The sequence below is a fragment of the Oncorhynchus clarkii genome, chromosome 13 (genome assembly GCF_045791955.1).
Source record: "Oncorhynchus clarkii lewisi isolate Uvic-CL-2024 chromosome 13, UVic_Ocla_1.0, whole genome shotgun sequence".
In the NCBI taxonomy this organism is placed as follows: Eukaryota; Metazoa; Chordata; class Actinopteri; order Salmoniformes; family Salmonidae; genus Oncorhynchus; species Oncorhynchus clarkii.
Window position 1 is genome coordinate 23,718,853 of NC_092159.1, and position 26,836 is coordinate 23,745,688.

General features: G+C 43.7%; 3 protein-coding genes across 4 annotated transcripts in view; 1 reads left to right on the top strand and 2 right to left on the bottom strand.

The window, feature by feature from the left end:
* LOC139424660 (peroxisomal acyl-coenzyme A oxidase 1-like) overlaps positions 1-7,222 on the bottom strand; it is a 26,169-nt gene extending 18,947 nt beyond the window's left edge. The window contains exons 1-2 of one of the 2 annotated variants that reach the window (XM_071176711.1): positions 6,951-7,222; positions 4,048-4,207 (exon numbers count right to left, since the gene is read on the bottom strand). In XM_071176711.1, the coding sequence (XP_071032812.1) occupies positions 4,048-4,207; positions 6,951-7,059 (269 nt within the window). In that variant the 5' untranslated portion in view covers positions 7,060-7,222. The remainder of the gene's footprint in view (positions 1-4,047; positions 4,208-6,950) is intronic. The other variant, XM_071176713.1, reaches the window with a different exon arrangement.
* Positions 7,156-16,729, top strand: LOC139424661 (TEN1 subunit of CST complex). The gene is made up of 4 exons (XM_071176714.1): positions 7,156-7,429; positions 7,714-7,871; positions 9,310-16,601; positions 16,679-16,729. Exons 1-3 carry the CDS (start codon positions 7,341-7,343, stop codon positions 9,471-9,473), a joined length of 411 nt encoding a protein of 136 aa, XP_071032815.1. The 5' UTR covers positions 7,156-7,340; the 3' UTR covers positions 9,474-16,601; positions 16,679-16,729.
* LOC139424659 (envoplakin-like) lies at positions 10,580-25,206 on the bottom strand. Its single transcript, XM_071176710.1, has 22 exons — positions 24,977-25,206; positions 22,483-22,582; positions 22,207-22,361; positions 21,743-21,866; positions 21,255-21,386; positions 21,094-21,135; positions 20,602-20,763; positions 20,303-20,410; positions 20,005-20,100; positions 19,633-19,746; positions 18,881-19,027; positions 18,350-18,504; positions 18,128-18,228; positions 16,811-16,971; positions 16,167-16,303; positions 15,899-16,037; positions 15,029-15,222; positions 14,710-14,860; positions 14,510-14,593; positions 14,294-14,401; positions 14,072-14,164; positions 10,580-13,954 (listed from the first exon to the last, which is right to left on the bottom strand). The coding sequence occupies exons 1-22, from the start codon at positions 25,027-25,029 to the stop codon at positions 10,580-10,582; spliced, it is 5,931 nt and encodes a 1,976-aa protein (XP_071032811.1). The 5' UTR covers positions 25,030-25,206.
* Positions 25,207-26,836: the final 1,630 nt, after the last annotated feature.

The following is a 26,836-nucleotide window of genomic DNA, read 5'->3' on the forward strand; positions in this document are numbered from 1 at the left end:
TCCTCACCATTTGAGTGACAGCTCGCAAGACGTGCACTCACAACACACAGTAGAGTGACAGAGAGCAATAATGTGGTGCACATGTGACATAGTACACCATTTCTGGGGGTTTACTTTTGGCTCGTGAGCACTACTTTCAGAAGTACTGGCTAAAAAGTATACAGAAGTACTGGCTAAAAAGTATACAGAAGTACCGGCTAAAAAGTATACAGAAGTACCGGCTAAAAAGTATACAGAAGTACCGGCTAAAAAGTATACAGAAGTACCGGAGAATCTCTAACACTAGAAAAAAAATTGACATTGGACAAACCCAATCCCTTTAGTTTCACTACAAAATGTGCTCTGATTTGCCCATTTCAATTTGCTCATCATCATTGTCATATTGAGAAATAGATGTTATCAAATGAGACTTACAAAGAGAAAATATAGGCTCCTGGCTGAGGCCTTTAATATGTAACTAACGTCTGACTTTTATACTCGACTTGGGCTATTTAAGGCTAAACATATTTGAGGTGAATTGGCAGTTTTTATAAGTGAAAGGGTAGGACATAGCGTAGCCTGTGACACAGTTTAATTCTCGATGTGACCTTTGCTCTGCCTAGACAGACGGTGCTGTCCTGCAACAGTACTCCATGACTCATACATACTAGGGATGGGGTTTTGAAATAATTTCACTATTCGAATAGTATCAGGAATTTGTCGGATATCTGGATATTCTGCTAAGCGAGGGAGAGAGTCTGGTGCTCTATTGCTGCAGCTGAGGAGCCTTGTGTGTGATCAGAATGGAGGGAGCAAACTGAGGAAGATGGCTAATAAAAATATTGCCTAGTCAGACCATTGTTTTCCAGCTGGGTGATCGTCTTTATTATACAATAAAAGCTGATTAAAACAGCATGATCATTACACAGGTGCATGGATAAATTGGGGACAATAAAAGGCCATTCTAGAATTTGCAGTATTGTCACAATGCCACAGATGGTTTGACAGAGCGTGCAATTGGCAAGCTGACTGCAGGAATGTCCACCTATATATTAACATATATTTATGTTAATTTATCTACCATAAGCCACCTCCAACGTTATTTTAGAGAATTTGGCAAAGTCCAAACAGCCTCACCAGCCAGCCTCGGTTTGCCGATGTCAACGTTGTGATGGAGGTGGGGTTATGGTATGGGCATATAAGCTATGAACAACAAACACAATTGCATTTTATCAATGGCAATTTGAATGCACAGAGATCCTGTGACGAGATCCTGAGGCCCATTGTCGTGCCATTCAGTCGACGGCATCACCTCACGTTTCAGCACGATAATCCTAGGCTCCATGTCGCAAATATCTGTACACAATTCATACTCACCAGACATGTCACCCATTGAGCATATTTGGGATGTTCTGGATCTGTGTACGACCACATGTTCTAGTTCCTGCCAATATCCAACAACTTCGCACAGCCATTGAAGAGGAGTGGGACAACATTCCACAGGCCACAATCAACTCTATGCGAAGGAGATGTGTCGCGCTGCATGAGGCAAATTGTGGTCACACCAGATACTGACTGGTTTTCTGATCCACGGCCCTAACTTTTAATAAAAAAAATTTTTTTTTTTAAAGGTATATGTGACCAACAGATTCTTCTCTGTATTCCCAGTCATGTGAAATCCATAGATTAGGGCCTAAAAGTTTATTTCAATTGACTGATTTCTTTATATGAACTGTAGCTCAGTAAAATCTTTGAAATTGTAGCATGTTGCGTTTAAATTTTTGTTCAGTATAGTTTCAAATTACAATGTTTAATCGCCACGTGCACAGGATAAAAAGGGTGTAGAACAGTACAATGAAATTCTTTGAGAGCTCTTTCCCAACAATGCAGTGATAATAGAGATAACAGAATAAAAACCACACAAGAACTACAATGAGAGTTAAAAAGACGTTGCTGGATATTGGTGGACACTGGAATCCGCTGTCGTACACGTCAACCCAGAGCATCCCAAACATGCTCAATGGGTGACATGTTTGGAGTGTTTGCAGGCCATGGAAGAACTGGGACATTTTCAGATTCAAGGAATTGTGTACAGATCCTTGCGACATGGGGCTGTGCATTCTCATGCTGAAACATGTGATGGCAGCGGATTAATGGCACGATAATGGGCCTCAGAACCTCGTCACGGTATCTCTGTGCATGCAATTTGCCATCCATAAAATGCAATTGTGTTGGTTGTCCATAGCTTATGCCTGCCCATACCATAACCCCACCGCGGGTCACTCTGTTCACAACGTTGACATCAGCAAACCGCTCGCCCACACGATGCCATACATGTGGTCTGCGGTTGTGAGGCCGGATAGACTTACTGCCAAATTCTCTAAAACGATATTGGATGCGGCTTATGGTAGAGAAAAACATTCAACTCTCTGGTGGAAATCTCTGCAGTCAGCATGCCAATTGCATTCTCCCTGTGGCATTGTGTTGTGTGACAAGACAGCAGATTTTAGAGTGGCCTTTTATTGTCGCCAGTACAATGTGTAATGATCATGCTGTTTAATCAGCTTCTTGATATGCAGCACCTGTCAGGTGGATGGATTATCTTGGAAAAGGAGAAATGCTCACTATGTAAGCAAATTTGTTTACAAAATTTGAGAGAAATAAGCTTTTTGTGAGCATGAACATTTTCTAGGATATTTTATTTCATCCCATTAACCATGGGACTAATACTTTACAGGTTGTGTTTATTTTTGTACTATTACTGCACTGTTGGGTAGAGCTCTCAAGTTAAGCATTTAACTGTACTTGTGCATGTGACAAAACTTGATTATAAAATAATTACCCTACCCTCGCTAAAAATCATACTTACAAGTATTCTTTTTTGTTTTGTTTTGTTTTGTTTTTTTTGAATTTTTACCCCTTTTTCTCCCCAATTTCGTAGTAGCTTGTTGTAGTAGCTACTATCTAGCGACTGTCTCATCGCTACAACTCCCGTACGGGCTCGGGAGAGACGAAGGTTGAAAGTCATGCGTCCTCCGATACACAACCAACCAAGCCGCTGCTTCTTTAACACAGCGCACATTCAACCCGGAAGCCAGCCGCACCAATGCGCCGGAGGAAACAGGAAGGAAACACCGTTCAGATATTCTAATAAGCGTGCACATCCCTAACACATACACAAACCTTTATAGCCACACGGCAGAGTGCCAGGGTCTTGCCCCATTGGCAACACTATATCTATATCCAATGTTTGTCACCGTAACAGTCCTATTGCTTCACCATATATCAAACATTGGAGATATATATATATAATACAGACTTTGATCAGGAAGATACAAAAACTCCTCATAAGATGACAACGCAATTACTCGTGGGGCTAATAGCCGGCAATACATTAGCATGGGATGTGAAGAAGACTTTAGCATATTGGTGAAAGGCTTAAAGACGGTTTGTGTAATTTCAGCAAATGCGGTGTTTTGCTTCAGTGTCCCCAAAGCAGCATCGATACAGCCATCTGCACTTCAAACCTCAAAACAAGCATGAGAAACCTCGTCCGATGTTTGTCACGCTGTGCTCAGCATTAGCACTGTCTGTGAAATGTTAAGAAAAAAAGAAAAAACATGAAATGTGAGAAGGAGTGATGACTGGAGGATACCGGGAAGTATGACATTTGCTTTGATCATCCCAAACCCTTACAGACTTCACACAGTCCATTGAAACCAAATCCTGCTTGTAAATAACAAAACTAGCCCAAATGATCTTCAATTCCTCACCTTTCATTACTTTCACCTGCATCGGTCATTACACCTAACAGGAAGACAACTCTATGGACAAAAACCTATATCTACTTTCACATTTCTAATTGTGATGTGCAGGTCCATAGCATTTACACTGATGTCATCTAACAGACTCTCTTATCCAGAGCGACGTACAGGAGCAATAAGGGCATGTTGCCATATTTCGGGATTCGAACCAGCAACCTTTCGGTTACTGGCCCAACGCTCTTAGCCGCTAGGCTACCTGCCGCCCATAGCAGGTAGCTGGCCTGGGTCTGTGTCCCAGCCTTACCTCTTGTAGCAGTAGATTTCCTCAGGGTCTGAGATCCCATACTCTCTGAGCTTCAGGATCATCTGGGCACTCTTCTTCACGGCGGCATCGTATCGCTCGCTCCTGGACAGGAAGTTGAGGTCCTCACTTTGGAAGTCTGGGTCACTGATCACCAGTGACTCTGTGGGGGATAAGAGAAGATTGGGAGATTAAGACATCAGGTTAAACAGTGTCGGAAACCCAGACTTCTCACACAAAATGGGACTTTGGAAGGGTGGCCATGCGAGACGAGGTCGACCATTATGTACAAATTGTGTAGTATTACCATTGGATAAATAAATGTATCCAATATCATTAGCTACATTTCTATCTGCAACATAATACACCCCTGCCCGACCATTTTTTAAATTTGATTTCACCTTTATTTAACCAGGTAGGCTAGTTGAGAACAAGTTCTCATTTACAACTGCGACCTGGCCAAGATAAAGCATAGCAGTGTGAACAGACAACAACACAGAGTTACACATGGAGTAAACAATAAACAATTCAATAACACAGTAGGAGAAAGAAAAAAATAGTCTATATACATTGTGTGCAAAAGGCATGAGGTTGGCGAATAATTACAATTTAGCAGATTAAACACTGGAGTGACAAATGATCAGATGGTCATGTGCAGGTAGAGAGAGATATTGGTGTGCAAAAGAGCAGAAAAGTAAATAAATAAAAACAGTATGGGGATGAGGTAGGTAAATTGGGTGGGCTATTTACCGATGGACTATGTACAGCTGCAACGATCGGTTAGCTGCTCAGATAGCAGATGTTTAAAATGGTGAGGGAGATAAGTCTCCAACTTCAGCCATTTTTGCAATTCGTTCCAGTCACAGGCAGCAGAGAACTGGAAGGAAAGGCGGTCAAATGAGGTGTCGGCTTTAGGGATGATCAGTGAGATACACCTGCTGGACCGCGTGCTACGGGTGGGTGTTGCCATCGTGACCAGTGAACTGAGATAAGGCGGAGCTTTACCTAGCATGGACTTGTAGATGACCTGGAGCCAGTGGGTCTGGCGACGAATATGTAGCGAGGGCCAGCCAACAAGAGCATACAGGTCGCAGTGGTGGGTGGTATAAGGTGCTTTAGTAACAAAACGGATGGCACTGTGATAAACTGCATCCAGTTTGCTGAGTAGAGTATTGGAAGCTATTTTGTAGATGGCATCGCCGAAGTCGAGGATCGGTAGGATAGTCAGTTTTACTAGGGTAAGTTTTGCGGCGTGAGTGAAGGAGGCTTTGTTGCGAAATAGAAAGTCGACTCTAGATTTGATTTTAGATTGGAGATGTTTGATACGAGTCTGGAAGGAGTTTACAGTCTAGCCAGAAGTATACAGAATGGTGCCGTCTGTGTAGAGGTGGATCAGGTTATCGCCCGCAGCAAGACCATAGATTGGCTGTGGTGGAAAAATAAGAAACACTAGCATGCTTCTCTGCGACTCTTCACAGGTAACAGTGTACAAAAAAGTAACAATTTGTTCTTAACTGACTTGCCTAGTTAAATAAAAACGTATGTTCTGTACCTGTAACTGTACCTGAAGCCTGGCTTTTCTACTTTAAAAGATTGGAACCATATCTTTCACTATGTAATAGGTCACTGCATCCATGATCTCCTTCCACCCCAAACGTTTATTGTCATAAGTGATTACGTTTGAAAAGGATGCGGCTATGGTAGTTTGTCTTTTAGCAGACGTTTTGGGAATCGACTGACTGGAATCGGCATTGCGTAGTTTCAGTTACAAGTGGTGGAAGGGGTTGATTGTACTTCTGCTTTTCGTAGCAACTGTCTTTCGACACATTTTGCACAGGACATTCGTTTGCTGAACATCAGACCTCTTGAACCCGAACCACTTCCATATTACCGAGAAAATCAATATCGCTGCCCTTTTTGGAGATGATTTCATCCTCGCGCTGGCTTCCTCACTTTCCATGTTGGTGGAACTCGTACGGTGACACTTCTCCAGCGTTGTTACAATTTGTTTAAGGTTGTCCAGGGTTGTGATTGGTGGATAACCTCTGTGCACGTGTTGTCACGCAAGTGGGACATGATTCGACATTGGGCTGACCAAGAGAGTGAGATGTAACGTTTTACAAATGCAACAACGTCATAACGGAACCTCGATTCTTGCGATGCAGGCATTTTCCAAATCGCGCTAAAACATCAACTCGAATATACCGAGAGAAAGAAAAAACTCCATATATCGCCCAGCCCTAGCATGCTAGCTAGCAAGGTTGCTGCGAGCTGGCTATGTTATCTGGCATTGCACAAATCAGAGCCTTGTTTATGTAACGGATGTGAAACGGCTAGCTTAGTTAGCGTGGGCGCTAAATAGCGTTTCAATCAGTGACGTCACTTGCTCTGAGACCTTGAAGTAGTAGTTCCCCTTGCTCTGCTTTTGTGGAGCGATGGGTAACGACGCTTCGTAGGTGTCAGTTGTTGATGTGTGCAGAAGGTCCCTGGTTCGCGCCCGGGTATGGGCGAGGGGACGGTTTAAAATTTATACTGTTACATTTATACAAAACAGCATGCACAAGTTACACATGAATGCAAAACGTGGCCTTAATCGTGTCATTGGCTCACAATGATAAAACAACAGCTGACGGGTTAGAACTACTGTTACAACAACAGATAGATAAACAACTGTCTAACCTAGCCGAGGCAGCATGATAAGAGGCCGTGCAGATAGAGCGACCACTATCGGTTGCCTAGGCTATGCATAACCAACCTTCGCCAATGTAGGTCAGCTAGCTAGTTATGAAGCTAGCTAGCTAGCGGTTAGTTCAATGTTTTGTTTACACGTGTTTCGTGGTGCTTTAACCTCGCGAGCAAAGCTAGGCTACACATACGAGACACAGTACAAGTCATTCCAACCTTACCAATTTCTCTTCTTCTTTTGGTCTTCTCGATGCCTCCGTCCAGAATATGTGTGAGTTTCTCCACGTCAAATGTAGCGTTCTCGCGCTCTCTGGTTATGTCAGGATTCATGGCGAAATAAATGATATTTTCCCTTGCAAAAGACGACGTTGCGTGTGGCGATAAAATGTGAGTTGTGTAATCTTAGGACTGCACGAACCAAGATCAGCAGTGCAACAACCGGAGCCTGAATAGTAATCGACGACTTCCTGAATTGGCTAGAAAGGGGGCACGTAAAAAAAACATCACGTTATATGACGTTGTGAAACATTACTGCCTTGAACTGACAAAACAGCCATCTGACATCTTTATCGTATTTTGCCTATTTTACCCTTTGATAACTTATTGAGAAGATGCTTCCAGCACCTGCAGTCTTTCATTTCCTTTGGGAAGTCAACTTTGGTGCAGTCAAGGAGGGAGATTCAGTGAGAACATTTGGAAGGTGAGGAGTGTCTACCGCAGGAGGTTGGTGGCACCTTAATTGTTATTAAGAAAGGGTTCGTGGTTATGACTGGAGTGAATCAGTGGAATGGTGTCAAATACATGAACCGCATGGTTTCCAGGTGTTCGATGCCATTCGCTCCGTTCCGGCCATTATTATGAGCCGTTCTTCCGTCACAGCCTCCCCTGGTACGATCTTTAACACACCATGTATAATCGTAGTTTTTAAAAATGATATGGTATCCATTTTGGATTGCATGGCTAACAGACTAGTTCATTTTCTAGATTGGTGAGTTACCAACCAGAGGAATCGAAGGCTACACTGTCTATCCAGCATGCAGCAAGACAGCACCAAGTTGTTGTTCAGACTACATTTGTTGAACCCTTTGACCCCATCATTGGAGCCCAGTACATAGTGCTGGGCGAGATTGAAAAAGCAGAGGGTAAGATTGGGTTTTTATTTGGTTTATATGCTTTGCAACTCCCAAGATTGTAAGGATTTAGGATTAATGCATTTTAAACCCGCTACCATATTACTTAAGATTGAATTGTTTGAACAACAGCTGCTTTGTCTTTATCTCTGTGTGTGTGTGTGTGTGTGTGTGTGTGTGTGTGTGTGTGTGTGTGTGTGTGTGTGTGTGTGTGTGTGTGTGACAAGAACTGAGTAACATGGTGTGACTTGCATGTGTTAAGAGTTGCGTTAATTCGAATCTGGTATAAGGATAAATATGACAATGAGTCACCGATTGTATGCTATGTATTTTTTATTAGAACTGACTTGTTCTTGACAAAGATATTATAAATATACTCTGACAGAAATAGCTCCTGCTTCTGAGCCGGCCTGTCAGAGTAGAGACTGGGCGTGGTTTAGGCTGGGTGAGTCTATCGTTGATTGTTGGCGCAGAGCTGGTCCCAGCCCCCTAAGCGCTTCAGTTGATAGATGTAACTGTTGCTGTGAAGAATATCTATGCGCTCATGCTCGATACCGTTATCTCGCACCTGGCTCCTGTTTTCTAACAAAAGACCGTCTGTTCTCGCAACACTACGTTCTGAATGTGCCCCCCCCCAACTCATTGCACAGTTCCTGTCTTCATGTTATTCTGTATTTTTTTCTATCATGAGAAAGGCCCATGGCCCTGAAACTGTTAATAAGGTTTCAAGTCAGCTATGTTGCATAACACATACATACATCCACACAAGCCAACAGCAGATAATATTCAATCACATATATGGTAACGGGCTATAGTGCATAACACAGAATCCTCATACATGTTGCAAAGCGGTGTACTGTTTGCTACATTTGCCTTGCCTGTCTGTGTGTGTGTGACATGGTGTGACTTGCTGCATGTTACAAAGTTGTGGTTAATCAGGTATAAGGTCATCACGAGGTTTAACTGAGATGTAAAAATACCGAACAACACAATAGCAGGAACTGAGCAACTGTTACAACTAGGGTGTGATACCAGAACAGTGAGAATCTATACATCGACAGAGGGTGAACTCCAAGAAGCGCCAAGAGACTAGGACTAGTCTGAGCGCCTGTGATAGGCTGAGCAAAGTCTAAACCACGCTCAGCCTCCACTTTGATAGACATAGTTCCAACTCGTCTGTTGACCTATCACAGTATAAGAACAACTGTTTACGTACATCCTGTCAGTTCTCTGTTTGCCCTGCAAGGTGGGACTCTCTGTCCCACCTTGCAGGGCAAACAGAGAACTGACAGGATGTACGTAAACAGTTGTATATACGAAAATTGCATTTACCATTTATTGCTTGAATTTAATTAAAGATAATTAACGACAGATTCTGACTTTTATTCTTCCTGATACCGGATTCGAAAGACGCAACTCTAACAAAACCCATTTACCTATCTCTTCACAGGAGGTGATGGTGTGATGGTCCACGCCCGTGTGCTGAACTGTGTGGATGGGGTGAACCTAGCCCTGCTGCAGAGAGGTGTCAATGAACAGAGGAGCTACTTCAGAGAGAGGGGGGAGAGCAAGGGAGATGCTGCTACTGCTGCTCAGCCACATGCTCCTCTCTGACCTGGACCCAAATAAGAATGAATCTGTCACAACTGCTGCACTGATACAGTGCTACTGGTGTAAAGTTATGAACCAGGTTGAATTGAATGTTCTTTTGTACATGTTGTAATGTTTATATGACCTGATTTATACCTCGGATGGATTGTGTCAAAAGGTCATATTTTATTATGGTTGGGACATTTTCCCCAAATAGCCGATTACATGGACATGTCAAAGATTGAGACTGTGCCTCTAGCTAATTTAGAATGGCAAAGGGTGGAATTACACTATAAAAAGACTTCTGAGGAAATCCTGATTGAGACATAAAAGCTGCTTGTTCTGGTGCACTGTGAAGCCCTGCCTTTATTTGTCATACGATATCAATTCTGGAAGTCACCCTCTTCCTGCTGACAGAGTTAGACAGGTTCACTGGATGTTGGGGTCGGGTGTATGAAGTAGATCAAGAAAATGCATACTTACATTCTTATTGTAGCTAAGATAAGAGAGAATGTTTGATGTGGCCATTTATGCAATGGTTACATTTTGTGAAAGAAAACCGATATGTAGTTTGGAAATGTATCTTTGTGAGAAGCATTATTGATTTGATATTAGATGTATTTGTGAATGAGGTGTGTGTTATCATGTTGCTTTGTTTTTTTTCTGGTAGTTAATTCTTCTATTGTGTTGGAAATGAAGAAGCAAGCACATGTTGACAATCTCATCTTTAATAATTATTTTCTTGATACAGTATCAAGGTTGCATTTAAAAGGATCAGTGTCAGGAAAATAAGACATAAGAATAATAAGAAATAGACAAGCGAAACCTAGTCAATAACATTGCACCATGTCCCATCATCTCTAGTAAAACAATAATATCAAGGATAAACAACAAAAAACTCCTTTGTGTCCTTTTATAAAGTAGATTCTGCCATTTCCAAACAAATTTGGTAAACAAAAGCAACTCAGCAGCAACAATCATGACCTTAGTGAGCTATGCAGTATTTTCAGACTAAATTAAATTATACATTCTGGGTAGTATTGATATCTATGTTTATACAATATCATTTGACTTCATATTATTCACCGTAGAGACAAAAATACCCTCCAAGCACACTGTTAACAGGTCTATTATCTGGAAGAAAATCGATGAGAGTTGTATGTGGGGGTGTAGCTGCTGCCAGACACTTTGGAGGAAGCAGGTAGCATCAGTAGGCCAGACTGAGGATCTGTCTTGCAGCGGGCCATCGCTTGCTTGTAGTTGATTTTATCCTTTGTTGTGGGGTCAACAATTTCCTTGGCGTAGTTGTACTCGTCCTGAAGCTCTCTCATCATGGTGCTGTCAATCATTTTGGCTCCAATGGCCTCCTGTATGCCCACACGGTCCGTGTTGTTGGGATTTACCAGCCCTCCCGTCAGGTGTTGCACCTCCATGTAACGCAGGGCAGTTTCTTTGGGCATCCAACCTTTCAGGACGGCCTCTCCCACCGACAGGCGTTCTCTGGTCATGGGGTCCTCCACGCCAGTGTAGGCTTTCTGGGCGTTGAGTAGCCGCTGCAGTTGGCTCGAATCGATGAGTCCCCTCTCGGCTGCTTTGTGGACCGAGTATCTCTCCATGTTGCTGATGTCAACGATGCCCCCTGTAGCAGCCTGTGCTTCCAACAGCTTTTGTGCTGTGCCGCTTTCGATCAGCTTGCGGGCCACTGCACTGCGTATGGAGAGGCATGTGTCAGTGTTTGTGTCAATTACACCAGCGATAGGATATCTTTCCGGGGCAGGAACAGGGGCACTGCTGGTAGGGGACGACTTTAGCAAGGATGCTGGCTTTGATATGATTGAGTTGAACTTGGGCTGTTTTTCTTTTTCACCTGCGACAAGGAGGGCAAACTCTGAAATAGGCATTTTCCCATCCTTGTATTTTTGCAGATCATACTGGGTCAGTTTTCCATCTCTCAAGGCATTTTTGATAGAGTACTGCTTGCCGCTCTTGCGATCCTGCAGCACAGAGGTCTCCCCATCAGGTCTCATGGAAGTTATTTCCTCCCAATCGCACTCCAGCTCTTGCAGATGCATGTACTGGGTACGGTCGATCAGTCCCTGCAGGTAGGCTTCATATGGTGATAGTTCTTTGCCAGTATCAGGGTCCAAGATGGTGATTTTAGTGGAGACATTGGTCTCCTTTGTCCGGGTCTCTGCATGGTCTTCCCTCTCCTTGTCCCTTTGGAGTTCCCTGATGGTGTTGTCTTTCTGGTGGATTGTGTCTTTCTCGTCCAGTATCTCTCTCTCCAGACGCTGCACGTCAGACTCCATCTTGACGCTCTTTTGCCTGTTGATCTGGCTTCTCTCGCTCATCAGCTTGGTCTGCTGCTGGAACGATACGCTGATGTCTTGCCTCTCAGACTCCAACTTCTTCAGCTCCCGGGTGAGGTTGTCTTTCTCCCTCTGCAAGGTGTCCCTGGCCAGAATGAGACTTGTCTCTTCCCGGGAAGTGCTTGACTGAGTGCCATTCAGTCGGTTGAGTTTATCAGAGAGTTGTTTGATTTTTTCCTCCAGGTCCTGCCTGGCATGTTTCTCCTGAGACACCAGGCCCTTCAGGCGGTATCTCTCTGCTTCTACAGCCTGGTCTTTCTCCACACGGATAACCTCTTTGTACACTGTCTTCTCTACGGCCTTTTCTCGCTGAAGGAGCTCAAGCTTGACATTGGTGTTCCTGATGTTTCTCTGAATATTCAGGACGTCATTGGTTTCCTTGTCCATGTCTGAGCGAAGACCGTTGGTCATCCTCTCCAGTCTGGGGTCTCTCTCAACTTTCAGGACCTCCTCGACAACAATACTCTCCTCGACGGGCGGCGGGGCATTCTCAAGCTCTTTGATGCGCAGTTTGATCTGTTTCAGTTCAGACTCCACTTTAATCTTCGTCTGATGTTCATCACTCTGCTTTAGGATGTTCTCCTTTTCCTCCACTAAGGTTTTAAGTTTTTGCATCTCAAGCTCTAGCTGCCGGCGGGACTTAACCTCCTCATCCAGGCTCCTGCCAAGCTTATCATGCTCAACTATCTGCTTGGGGTCCTTCTGTAGACGCACCACCTCCTGCACCACCACTTTTTCCTCTGGCTTTTGTCTCTCCAGCAGGATGTACTTGTTTTGCAGGTCGAACACCATCTCCTCAATGGTACGGCGACGCTGTTGCTCTTCGCGTACCTCCTTTCTCAGCCGATCTGCCTCCTTCTCCAAGAGCGGATCATCCTCATACTTGAAGATATCTTTGGTCATAAGCTTTGTCTCCACCTTGGATTTGTCTGCTTTCCACTCGTCCCTCTCTTTCCTCAGGAGGTTAATCTGGTCCTCTACATTATTGTAAGTACGGTGCAGATGGTTCACCTGATCATTGAGCCTCTGTATCTCTCTTTCGTTCTCAGGGCTCCTCTCCTCTTTCACCACGTCTTGGATGACTTCCTTCAGCTCCACCTTTGGCTTCTTGGAATGCAGGGCTTCCAGATCGACCATGACCAGAGTGATCTGGTCCTGTAAGTCAGAACGCTGCTTGTTCAAGTCTTGAACATCTTTCTTCAGACGCATTATCTCCAACTCTGTTTGTGGATCTATGCGGTAGATCTCATTGACGATTTCCCTGAGTTCGACCTTGGGCTTCCACTGCCCCACCTCGCTATACCGATTTTTGAGCTGAGAGACCTCCTTGACCAGAGAGTCCGTCTCAATTTTCTCTCCCTCTAGGCCTGATCGAATCCTCTTGGATTCATTGATTAGCTCAGGGTCCTGTTCGACTTTCTTCACCTCCCTGGTGACCACCTTGGGCTGAATGGTGGGAATGATCCTCTCCAATGCATTGATCTGGCTCCTCGTTTGGAAGATCTCGTCATTCAGAGTCTTGCTCTTGTGGCCTTCATCTGCAATTTCCTTCTCAAATGTTTTAACAGCCTTCAGCATCTCTGGATCCTTCTCCAATCGAATCACCTCCTTTTTCATGATCTTCTCCCTGATGTTGGGTCTTGTAGCATTCAGGATGGTGACCTCTGTCTTCTGTTGAATGACTTCTCCCTCTTTTACTCGAACCTCATTCTTTATCTTGCCAATCTCGTCTTTTAACTTGGAGGCTTCTACATCCAACTGAGGATCTCTCTCAAACTCAGTCACCTCTCTAGTCACCAGTTTGGGCTTGATGCACTTGAGGTCGTCCCCAAAATTGGCGATTTTGATTTTCACACCCTCAATCTCACCCTGGGTACGGCTGCGCTTCAAGGCCTCTTTGTGGATTTGGTCCTCCAGATCTTTTAGGTCGGTCTCCAGTTTAGGGTCGCGGTAGTACTCGAGTACCTCCTTCTCCTCAACTCGATGCATCCCTTTACGGCTCTTCAGAGACAGCATCCTGGTCTTGAAAGTAGCCACGTCAGTCTCAGCACGGCTGCGTCTATCGCTCTCCGCACTTAACTCTCGCTGCAGGCTCTTTATGTTTATGATTGGTTCTATGGATTGTTTCTCATGTTTCTACAAAAAGTAAACAAAAAAAATACTTCAACATTTTCATAATTTTGTATCCGAAACACATTCAATTGATCAAAACTGGCAGTGGGAAAGAAGTTGTGTGCAGATTTTCCAACTCACCTGAGCGATGAGGTTCTTAGCAAAGCCCATCTGATTGAGCAGCTGGTCATTCTCAGCTGACGTTTTAGCATAGTGGTTCACCACAGCCTTTTCCTGTAATGTACAAAGAAGCACAGCCATCCTTCAGTTCACAGTGCTCAAGAAAACATGCAGGTAAACATGACGCGCAGTGGATAAACATGAATGTCATTTGTGTCTTGACTTCCATTCCTTATGTATTACCTGGTTCTGCACAGAATCGGCAAGGGTGGAGGTGTGACGCTTTTTGGAATCGTTGGCTCCCACATTGTCGAGGGCGCTGCTGTATTTGTCAGTGTTGACCTCATATTCCTGCACAAGCAGTTGAAATTAAGATTTTATTATTCAATATCCAAATATTTAAATATCGGTTGCACAAATAAACGGTTAATTATGATGGAGTAGGATAATGAGTCTTACATTGAGGATATTCTGCAAATCTTGGGAAAGGTCAACCACTCTATCCAGATCATCTCCCTTCCTCTTGATGTCGTCCACCACCCTCTGCAATAAAAATGACCAAATTAAACTTGATTGCAAAATATGTGTCTTACAATGATATTTTAAGAATATCTACAACAATTTCAAAGCTTATTGACACACAACACAAAAAAACTGACCTTCTGGGAGGTCTGCTTGGAGTTGAGCTGTGATAGGTCATCGCTGGGGCTGATCTTGTTGTCAGGCAGATTTTTCAGGAAGGAGTTCAGAGATTTGCTTGAGTCCTGGAATTCCTGGTTCTTGCCTGCAGCCTCTTGCAAGAGGCCCTCTCTGAGACAGAAAAAAACGCAATGAAAAACACTTTCACGATGACAAACTGAAAACAATTATTCTATTCATCTGACGTTCGAACAAACAAATGGACTATTTTTGATACCATATATTTACTGACGTGTGTGTAGTCAACGTTAGCTAACAGGCAAGTGGCCCTGGGCTCACCTCTCCTTCAGCTGGTTGTTGACGTTAGAGTAGCGGTTCTGTAGTTGTTTGACCTGGGTCCCCTGGCGATGGATGTCTGGGCAGTACTCCTGGTAGCCCTGCTGCAGGGAACTACACAGCTGCTCACTGGTCTCCAGGTCCTGGCCCAGCTTTTTCAGTTCACTCTGAGAGCCTGCCACATCTTTACGCAGACTCTGTAGAGAACAGATACGAGAAATGTGTCCTGGTGCTGTGCTTTTAGCTAAATTAGAAGGGGTGACTGAAATGTGTCCTGGTGCTGTGCTTTTAGCTAAATTAGAAGGGGTGACTGAAATGTGTCCTGGTGCTGTGCTTTTAGCTAAATTAGAAGGGGTGACTGAAATGTGTCCTGGTGCTGTGCTTTTAGCTACATTAGAAGGGGTGACTGAAATGTGTCCTGGTGCTGTGCTTTTAGCTAAATTATAAGGGGTGACTGAAATGTGTCCTGGTGCTGTGCTTTTAGTTAAATTAGAAGGGGTGACTGAAATGTGTCCTGGTGCTGTGCTTTTAGCTAAATTAGAAGGGGTGACTGAAATGTGTCCTTGTGCTGTGCTTTTAGCTAAATTAGAAGGGGTGACTGAAATGTGTCCTGGTGCTGTGCTTTTAGCTAAATTAGAAGGGGTGACTGAAATGTGCAGTCAAATGATACAGTCCTTTATTACTTCAAGTCCACCACTAGGGTATTCTCTGTTCCAATTTGTTCAAGGATACTGTAGAATCTATTTGGTTCTCTTAAGACTGTTGAGGTGTGTCCAAAATGGCACACTAATCCAAGGCAGTGTAGGCAATGGTCCTGGTCAAAAGTAGTTCACTATATAGGGAATGGGGTGCACTGGTAATTGTCCCGCCCACCTGGATCTCCTGGGTGCGGTCCTGAATAGCATTGGGGACATCTGGGATAGGGCCATCCTTATTCAGCTTTTCCTCAAAGCCAGAGACGATGCCATCCACTTTCTTGATCTGCTTCTCCAGGTTCAGAGATGCATTGGCCCTATAGAATAAGTGGCAAATTTTTTAAAATAATTAACAGCAAGATCTTCTGTGTGATGCTATTTTCTGATAATATCATATCGCTAAGACAGGTGATCGGGGATAATGTATGTTTGTAAAATGGTCGTACTTCTTGTTAAATAGGTCGGCCAGGGCTACGATGCCATCTTGCTTGTCCTTGGCAGCTTGAAGTTTGGCTGCAAGGCCTTTGGAGATGTCCTTCTCCAACTTTGGCTGCTCCATAGCTGCCAGAGCATCTGCTGCTTTCTACAAGATGTACAACCACCGTATCATGAGAGTTAGTACCATCCTCACCAACAATAGCATAACTATCATCATCGTCATCGTCATTAGACTCCTCATCGTTATCATCCTCTTTAGGAGGCGCGAATCCATCAATATCAATCTATAATTATTCAGATTTAGCTTGTTAACCAGCATGAAGATATACTGTACAGTTACAATGGCTGGTAGACATGCTTTCTATCTATCAAAAAGTAGCGGAATAGGGTACCATTTTGGATGTCCCCTTAGACTGCCTGAGGCTGGTCGAGTGGGTAATGTGGCCTGCAACACATATCACTCCACAGCGTGGGTACGAATCCCGGCTCCACCTCTACTCTCTTTCTCCCTCCTTCTCAGTCTCCTTGCTCATTTCCTCTTGTATCGGTCTCAATAAAGTTAAAAACAAGACTTTCTCTCGCCTTCTGTCTTTCTGCTCACTTTCACTTGAATCTGTCTCGATAAAGTTAAAAACAAGACTCTCTCTCTCACCTCTTGCTCCTTCAGCCTCTTGGCCAGGTCGGTGGTGGGGTCACTGCGGTCCAGCGGGGCCCTCAGACGGCTCAACATGCCCTGCTTGGCTTTGACCAGGTCCTCATCCAGCTTATCCAGCTGACCGGCCACGGCTTTAGCTTTGGGGTTGGACGGAGGAGCTACGTGGGGGACACAGGGCAATGATAATCTGGCCTTATCAATAGTAGTGCAGTATGCAGGGAATAGGGTGCCATTTTTATCTGCAGCAGTAGTTAATTTCACATATTGCATATTTACACATGTCCCATAAATACCCTTTGGCTTGGGGTTTACATGACGTGATGAATTGACCCCTGACCCCTCCTGTCTCAGCCTCCAGTATTTATGCTGCAGTAGTTTATGTGTCGGGGGGCTAGGGTCAGTTTGTTATATCTGGAGTACTTCTCCTGTCCTATTCGGTGTCCTGTGTGAATTTAAGTGTGCGTTCTCTAATTCTCTCTTTCTCTCTCTCGGAGGACCTGAGCCCTAGGACCATGCCCCAGGACTACCTGACATGATGACTCCTTGCTGTCACCAGTCCACCTGGCCGTGCTGCTGCTCCAGTTTCTTTCAACTGTTCTGCCTTATTATTATTCGACCATGCTGGTCATTTATGAACATTTGAACATCTTGGCCATGTTCTGTTATAATCTCCACCCGGCACAGCCAGAAGAGGACTGGCCATCCCACATATGCTCTCTCTAATTCTCTCTTTCTTTCTCTCTCTCGGAGGACATGAGCCCTAGGACCATGCCCCAGGAATACCTGACATGATGACTCCTTGCTGTCCCCAGTCCACCTGACTGTGCTGCTGCTCCAGTTTCAACTGTTCTGCCTTATTATTATTCGACCATGCTGGTCATTTATGAACATTTGAACATCTTGACCATGTTCTGTTATAATCTCCACCCGGCACAGCCAGAAGAGGACTGGCCACCCCACATAGCCTGGTTCCTCTCTAGGTTTCTTCCTAGGTTTTGGCCTTTCTAGGGAGTTTTTCCTAGCCACCGTGCTTCTACACCTGCATTGCTTGCTGTTTGGGGTTTTAGGCTGGGTTTCTGTACAGCACTTTGAGATATCAGCCGATGTACGAAGGGCTATATAAAAATAAATTTGATTTGATGAATTGAACATGATATCACAATGTGGTCTCGGGACAAGGTTGAATCAAAAGTTGGAGAAGCCATTTCTCCTTATTTACAGTTAAGGATCCTAGCAGTAACAGTAGCAGGTCCAGAGTTATTTGGAAGGCTTTGTTTTGGGGTATTGGGATTAATGGAGCAACTTTTTCCTCACCTGTGTATACGGGTTTCTCTTCGACACAACGGATCTTGTCCTTCATTGTGTCTAAATAAACAGCCCTCCTCTTCTTGATGTCGTCAAGCACATTACCATGTCTGCTCGCGCACACACACACACACACAAAAATCGTTAGAACTGAGACATTTTAATTCACAAAATTGAAGTATTATTGTCCACATGCTTGTCATATAATTGACATGTGCTCCTGTTGCTTACAGGTCTACGGTGGCAATGGCCTCTGGGTCAGGGGGTGGGATCAGGAAGCAGACCCCTGGAAAGGTTTTGGTTGCCCCACCGCTGGTCAATACGTCCCAGTTCTCAACGTCTGAATTCGACTTGAGGGTGAACTTGTCCCCTCGAGTGAGTTCAGCCTAAAAGAACACAAAGAGAGAGCTTTCCTCAGAATGGATCACATGCAAATTCAAATTATTTTCATCTCACAAACACAATGCCCGATACTGAGGTATCTAGGAACTTGAATTTACTTTAGTGAGTTCCCGAGACACGGTAATGTTTGGTTTTTAGATGTTTACATGAGCCTACATTACGTTGCATGGCTTGACACACCTCTCAGTGCCGTGGTAGAGCATTCTATTCTACCCTAGTAGTCACGTCATTGCTTAGTAGCTTTATCAAAGATTCTACAGAGGTTTCGAACCTGCTTTGATTTCATACCGTAACCTGTGGTGGAGGCTCCAGGACAGGGTCAAAGTTAAAAGGTGTGAGGTCAAGAGCAGCTGGTCATACCTTCTCAGTCTTCCAGTCACAGAGGGACTCCACAGTGGTGGACCTGGTGGGCGGGTAGCGGCGCAGCTTGAGGGGGGCGATGGTGGTGCTCCTCTTCCTCAGGTCAGCCAGGAGCTGCTCGTTGCGTTGCACCGTGCTCTCCTCAGCCTGAGAGATGGAGAAAGAAAGAGAGAGAGAGAGAGAGAGTGGGTAAAGGTGAAATTGGGACCACCTGCATTGCATTTCAGAATAACCATTTTTCTTCACGTTATTTACTATTTACATAATGTAGTAGGGTAATGTCATGATAACGTTTGATAATGTGTGAAAGAAATGTAATGTCTTTAGAAGTGAAGTGTTAACACGCACACTACCATTTATTTCTCTATTGTGGTGCAGGGAGTTAAAGCCCACTAATTGACATTGAAGAAAAAAACAATGGTCTTAAAAATGTTTTTTTTTTAAATATATTTATATGACAATAAATTTGATAATAAATGTGCAGAGGTAAAAGCATGAGTTGTATTTATTTTTTTCTCAATATGAAATGCAATGTAGCATCTTTATGATTCATGGGTGTGTTGAAAGTTTACTGAAAGTTAACACCAAAGATTCAATGAGATTGGAACAGTATCCAGATGTAAAATAGATATCAGTGTTCACATCCTGGCATTACCTATATTTGTATTTTTGTGTATGTATCAGAGAGGTTGGAAATAAGCAGAAGACAAATTTACATCTAGTATGGACTAATAAACTATATCTTCTCTTACCTCCAGTTGCAGAGTCATCGCTGAGCCACTCCTCCCAGTTGAGCCTTCCACTTTCTTCAGGCTAGAGTTGAGTTCACTCAGAGACTCCGATAGTGTCTCCACATCTAGTTGGTACTGAACAGGGACACAGACAGACAACACATCAGAACATGGTATCTTTTTTCCACATACAGTATCTTTGACCTATCCAGTTTACTGATCATGCTGCAGTTTGCATGTCTATGGTAATGTGCTTAGGGACATTTCTGCTTCAAAACCAAACAGAAGGTACCCTTTCCATTCTGGCAATAAAGACGGAAGTCTGAATATTATTCTAAGCTGATGACGATACTATGAAGCCTCGTTAATTAATGTATTCTGAGTGACATTTACCTTCTTGAAATCCTCCATGTTATCCAGATGGGTCTCTTGGCAGATGCACAGGTTGAGGAACTTCTGCCAGTCATTCCGTAAAGAATCTCTCTGAGCCTGAAACAAGTATAAAGATGAAGCCATCACGGAAAAAGGGGAAATCTCGATATCTTTCAGGAACATTGTAAACTTGGTGGACCTACATGTAGAAGTCTAATCTACGGAAGAGTGATCGATTCTTGATTGAAGACAATGTAAAATGGTAGTAGTCGACAAGGGGAGGTGTACTTAAAGTTTTAATTGGTAAATTGGCGTGTACCTGTATTGTGGTGCTGGCCGGGTGCTTCAGTTCAATGAGTCGATCTCCGTCGTCCTGGAGTTTGTTCACTTCGCTCTCATGGGACAGTAGGCTGTTGTTCTTAAAGTTCTGATTGAGATACAACAAAAAAAAAGAAATATGATGTCACTGAACATGGCTCCTTCAGTAATAGAAAACTAAATGTACATCCACGCCAGAAACCTATGAAGCACCTCCTCAAGCAACATTTTCATACTTTGTTATATTAAGTACATTGACATTGAGTGACACTCTATTTGACCCCTAAGATGGACTCTCACCTCATACTGTCTACGGACGTCCGGAGGGTCCAACATGTGGTCGCTCCAGTCCTGTTTCAGGATTTTTGCCTGTTCGTCTCCTAGATAAGTCAGCTCCTTGTTACAGCTCTGCATGTAGTCATACAGACTGCTCAGGTAGTGGTGCCGCCATTTTGAATTGTCCTGTGGGAATAGAACAGTATTATATAACAACTGTAAAGAGTCACACCAAAAAGAGAACAGATGTTACAATTACTTTTTAAGTTGAAAGTGAAACCCCACCGATCCCATCAGAGGAGGCTGGTGGGAGGAGCTATAGGAGGACGGGCTCGTTGTAATTGGCTGGAATGGAATAAATGGAACAGTATCAAACACATCAAACATTTGGAAAGCCCGTGTTGGACTCTGTTCCATTTATTTCATTCCAGCCAATTACAACAAGCCTGTCCTCATATAGCTCCTCCCACCAGCCTCCTCTGGATCTCACAGTACCCATATGATACACAGACTTACCAAGAGGTTGTTGTATTGTTTCTTGATGGCAGCATACTCCTCCTGAAACACGAATGAATTGTTGTCATGTTCACTAGCTACAAGATGTTTTCAAACACGTCCATTAAATCCACGAACCCTTGAATTCATCGTCACGGAGGTGAGAGAGTTGAAGGGGTTACCTTGGTGCTGGTGGAGCTGGTGCTGAGCTGAGAGCTGTAGGTCTCGATCTCCTTGTGCAGTATGTTGTGGGCGGCGATCTGCTTCTTCAGGTCAGCCATGGTGGGCCCGTACTCTTCCGTGTTCACCTCCCTCTGAGAGACAGACACGCAGAACGCTATGGTCAGTCATGGACACAATTAGACTCAGAAGAAAACTAAAAAGAGGCTTTATGGTAGCATGCATTCGTGTGGGGTATCTTAAATGAACATGACCTGTAGGATAGCGATGAACTGAACGTTGTATACTGCTGTGCTCGTTGTTGTGTTGTGCACCGTTGTGTTAGCTAAGTCAGTCAATATATAGTACAACGGAAGTCAATTTCAGCTTGGATTGGTGACCAGAACAGTTTGTCAAGGGGATGAGCACCATGCTTTGATAAGGATGTTTACAATATGGAGGCTTGGTCTTAAGTTAGTTGCCAAAGAAGAAGAAGACACTTGATTTTTACCTGTTTCCGATTGAGCACTGAAGCCCAGTCGATTCTGGGCTTCAGCTCCACATCGTTGACAGGCTCATAGATGTCCCGGTAGAAGGCACAGTCTTTCAGCCAGCGGTCATGGAGGTGACTGACACTGGAAGGAACAAAAGGTTGAGGGAGGGAGGGGGAAAAGACGTTTTAGTATGTTTAGCATGAGCATGATAACAAAGAGACTGGCAAGAGCAACACGTTTTAGTAAACCCTCACTGCATCCCCCAATGATCAAATGTCTTAAAGTGAAAATTGGATTTCTGCAGAGACTAATCTTTTTGAAGCAGCTGAAGAGCCCAAATGATATCAGCGTTCATAAGAGATATCCCACTGGGAACACTGGTTGAATCAACGTTTTTTCCACATCATTTCAATGAAATGGTAGAATAGACGTTGAATTGACATTTGTGATCAGTGGGATGGGCCTAGAAGAGGTCACTCACTCGCTCTCTATCTCGCTGCTTTGGGGGTGTTTGCACTTCTTGGCCCTGTCCACATCCAGGAAGAGGTCATTCAGCAGGCCCTCAGCCTCAGACAGGTTGCTTGCCACCACTTTCTGGTGCTGGAGGGGGCGGTTTTTCTTCTCATTCTCTGCATCCTACATGGCAATGAAGACAGTAGGTGAGTCAACAGAACGGTTAGTGGCCCGAATTGAAGTCCATGGACACACTATTATTTAGAGAGTAAGAAAGAGAGAGACCGTCAGTATGTATTCTCACCACAGCCAGTAGCTCTTCGGCCCGGAGGACATCTTTCTCCACCTGGTCGGAATTCTTCTGCATCCGTGCAATCACCAAGGCCAAGTCGTTGGCTGTGGACCTGTTTAGAGGGCAAAGGTTAAAGATCTGATTTAGAAAAATAGCAAAGAAGATACAAAATACAAAAAGGAAAAAGGCAGAGAGAGGAATGTGGACATGGAATCTCTGTCTGAATCGAGCACTTCAGTTGTTGTCCTTTACTTAAGTGACCAATGAAGGTCAAGGTCCTAAACATTTAAGATGGATGCAGAGGCCATTATCCTTGTGGAAGCTATCCAAATACAAAACCTTACACGCAAAATCATTAGATATAAAACCACAGGCTAAGAATAGAGAGTGACACAGAGTAGATGTGTGTGAAGCTGTTCTCCGTGAACTCCCTTTGTCCAAAACCAACACTTTGTCCAAGACTAACAAAAGTCCAAATGTATTACTAGGACCAGGAGTTCTTATCTGACTTGACCAGGAAGAACTCTGGGCCATAGGTAGAACCTATAACTAGGGCACTGGGTTCTTGATGTTCAGGAAAAGCTCCTGGCCCTACATAAGACAACACTCTTGAACTGAAACCACGGGTGAGTCCCAAAAGGCACCCTATTCCCTTCATAGTGCAATACTTTTGACCATGTCAAAAGTAGTGCACTATGTAGGGAATAGTGTGCCATTTGGGACCTAAACCCAATGGTCTCTAGAGGTGACGACCTGGGATCAAAAGGAGGGTGAATCACTTCCACTGCCCCACCTGAGAATTCCCAAAACGCTGAACATTCCATCATTCCACAACAACTATTTGTTTGTCTCTCTGTCACTCCCTCTGTGTGACTGTGACTGACTGTATTGCTCTCTCTCTCTGCCGACCTAGTGGGTACTCTCCCAGGGCAGTGGTTGAAGGTAGAGCATTGATCGCCCGAGAGGGTTAGAAGTGTGTTGAATACTTTTCCACAGCTTAGAATCCAGGCTTTTCAGATTGCCTGATAAACTGTAAAATACTGTATGTAACTGTCATCTTACTGTTAATCTGAGTTGGGATCAATTCATTTCACCAATTCAGGTGATACAGTGCATGTGTTGAAAATAGTCCACTATTGACTGTGTAGTTGTATTTGCTAAACTGACTACATTCCACGACCCCAACATTTCTGCCCATGTTCCTTTTAAACCCAAGGAGCCATTTTGAAATGAAAGTGCTGTTATCAACAGTAAAACATCTATTATGATGTAATGAGATTACATATGCTTGTACCAGCAGCATAAGATGACCGATTCAGTAATCCGTAGATCTGTGTTCTCACGTCAACCTGCCCCTAAGGACCATAGCAGCACTGAAGTGATGCCACTAACCTCCCCTTTAAATACCAGCACTACAGGACTCACAACCCTCTTTAAACACCACTATCCCTCCAATGACTTCTACAGGTGATGGATTGGGTAAACTATTATTTATTTTTAATTTCACCTTTATTTAACCAGGTAGGCTAGTTGAGAACAAGTTCTCATTAGCAACTGCGACCTGGCCAAGATAAAGCCATGCATTCCCGCCTCGTTTTCATTCCCATCTTTCTCTTGGGAGTCTTTTCACCAGTGTAACCCCCATAGGCTTACAGGTTACATCCCCATTAACACCAGTCTCCATTGACTCAACATAAACACCCCCCATCCTGGTGCTAAGCAGGCCTGTGCTGAGGGCGAGACAAAAACAAAAGGTCAGGGTTGATTTTCGACCTTAGGGAAGCTCAAGTGATTCATATTTTTCTAATCGGGTGACACTTGATTCATCGCTAATGTAGGCCTACAGGCTACGCTTTTGATGACGCATTGACATAGGAGTCATACTTGATTGATGGAGGAACATTGATACAATTATATGTCCCTAACCTACCTTACCTAGGTACTGTATGTCCTACTCTTTCGTGGTAAAGTAGAAATCTTGATGCCATCATATATCCCTTCACGGGGAATGTTATGACGTGAATAGTCACCAAATCAATGTGAACCTTTGATAACGCCATTAAATTTTTGAATCTGTTTTACGTGACCTGAAAACACACACACATACAAAAGCAGGTGATTGAGAGCCCCTCTAATGCTTCTCCTGAGCAAATCTGACCTAAGGCCACATAAAAACCCTGCAAAATCTACGATAACATCAAGACAACCAAAGAGACAAACAAAACTTCTCTTCATATCTTTACATCGAACAAAAGTTGGTCTTCTTGACGACGGCAACATGCCAAAACACACAGTAAACCATCCACCTTCCAATCTCCATTATCCAGGAGTTAGGAATGAACTAAACAAAGGAGATTCCAGAGGATTCTACGAGAAAGAGGGCAACACAGCAAACACCGGAGATATGAAACAAATCCATGTTTAGGAAGAAGGAGAGGAAAGGAGGAAGGCGGTAGAGTGGAGGGGGTTGCATGACCGAGTTTGCTGTCGTTCCTTCAAGACTCACTTGCTGATCTTGCCGGACCCCTTCAAGGTATTACTGTCCTTCTTCTTGAACATCCTGGATCTTTTGGCGAGTGGACGTTCCACTCCACGGACAGAACTTAAGTCTCTCTGTTCCCCTCACACTCTGTTCCTCTCTCGCTGTCACAGATAAGACACACACTCCCCGTGCCTATTTTAGTGTGTGTCCCCGTTGGTGTCAGCACTGTGATTAAGCTGACTGAAAGAGTACCTGTGCCCCTCCCTGTTTACAACCTATTTAGTTCCACAGGACTGGGCCAACCTGTTCTTACATACTCCTTCTCCTCACTCCTGCCCTCCTTTACTCACCTCTAGTTCAACCCTCCCCGTTCATTGGTTCACTGCCACTCATTGAGGTTTTCTAAAGTCACTGTCGCTATTTTGCTAGGGAGTCTGGAGAAACATTCCGTTTCTATAAGGATCCGTGTAGAATGACATATGGGCTTGTGGGTAATTAGATACTAATAAGTAGTGGAGGTAATGTAAACCTTAAACAAGGCAAGATGAAGTACAATCCTATCTTAGTGGGTGCCTGTGTACTCTGTTCCTATAGTGTGTGTGTGTGTGTGTGTGTGTGTGTGTGTGTGTGTGTGTGTGTGAGAGAGAGAGAGAGAGAGAAAGAAAGGGGGCATAAAAAAGTAGAAATGTTGATATTGTAAAACAGGGTTCCCCAACTGGCGGCCCTCCGGTAGCTTTATTTGGCCCCCAAGTTTTTCAAACTTTAATTGTTGGACATAAAAGACTAAAAACACAGATAAGTGATCTCCAAGTGATTTTAATTTTGAAAATCTGTTCCTAAATATTCCCTCGAAAAATAGAGACACACGTGATCACCTACATACGTAAGAAAGGTTTGAAATTATTATGTTTTAGTCAAATATCATATCTGTTTGGGCTTTTTGCCGGTCAATTTGCAGTTTATAAATGATTTGTAATTATGTTCAGGTCCACGATCATCCGCTCAAGAAGAAAATTGGCCTGCAGCAGATAGATGGTTTACTGTGTGATGATCCCTGTTGTAAAACAATCAATTACCAAGTATTATATTGATTTTGAAAAAGCAACAAAAATCTTTCTGAATCAAAGTTCAGAATATTAGAATGTATCCAACAGAGAAATGTTCTTTTACACATACCATAAGAAAATTGGGTCTGTTCTATACATTGCTTGTACATATCCCTTACAGTGGGCTTCACAAATGTGACCAGATCTCTCTATGGGGGCTTATGTCAAATGTAAGTGATTTTGCTTTAGTTTTTTAAACATTTTATACAAACTCAGCTTCAAAATGTTTTTCATACACTGTTGGAGTAAACATGGGAAAGTTATGCTGCTTTGAAAGTTGATAAACTTGCTATCCCATTCAGGAGAACATTTTTAAAAAAGCTCTTCTTTGTGAACGGCCATTCAGCATCGTTCACACCCTCTTAAGCCCCACCCATCTCTTTAAGAATTCACATGTAAACGCACAACCAACCCGTCTGTATGGTTAACCCAACCATTATCCTCAGCCAATCATGGCTATCCATGAAAGATCCTTCCTTCCCGTATTGCTCAGTGCTTTCTCCTTGACTAAACTAGGCTCATCACTGAACAACTTTATTCATATTTAATGGATCCCATACACGTTTGTAATTAAGACAAATGAAAGTTCACGTCTTCAAGAAGCCATTTCTGCAACCAAAAACAGCCCTACTGTGAAGTGGAAACTAGCGTCAAACGACCCCCTTGGAGATGGCCTGTCACAAATCTACAATAAAGTTTGACATTATCCTCAATTACCTAGCTATGGACACAAGATTACTGTGCACCTTTATAAAACCAGATATCAAAGTTATTCACT

Excerpts from the sequence above, each read along its gene's own strand:
- LOC139424661 (XM_071176714.1), top strand. The coding sequence starts at position 7,341 with ATGCTTCCAGCACCTGCAGTCTTTCATTTCCTTTGGGAAGTCAACTTT. Across the intron at positions 7,430-7,713 it reads TCAGTGAGAACATTTGGAAG|ATTGGTGAGTTACCAACCAG; the intron begins GTGAGGAGTGTC and ends TTCATTTTCTAG. Across the intron at positions 7,872-9,309 it reads CGAGATTGAAAAAGCAGAGG|GAGGTGATGGTGTGATGGTC; the intron begins GTAAGATTGGGT and ends ATCTCTTCACAG.
- LOC139424659 (XM_071176710.1), bottom strand. The coding sequence starts at position 25,029 with ATGTTCAAGAAGAAGGACAGTAATACCTTGAAGGGGTCCGGCAAGATC. Across the intron at positions 21,387-21,742 it reads CAGTGCTCAATCGGAAACAG|AGGGAGGTGAACACGGAAGA; the intron begins GTAAAAATCAAG and ends TCTGTCTCTCAG. Across the intron at positions 14,402-14,509 it reads ATTTGCAGAATATCCTCAAT|GAATATGAGGTCAACACTGA; the intron begins GTAAGACTCATT and ends CTGCTTGTGCAG.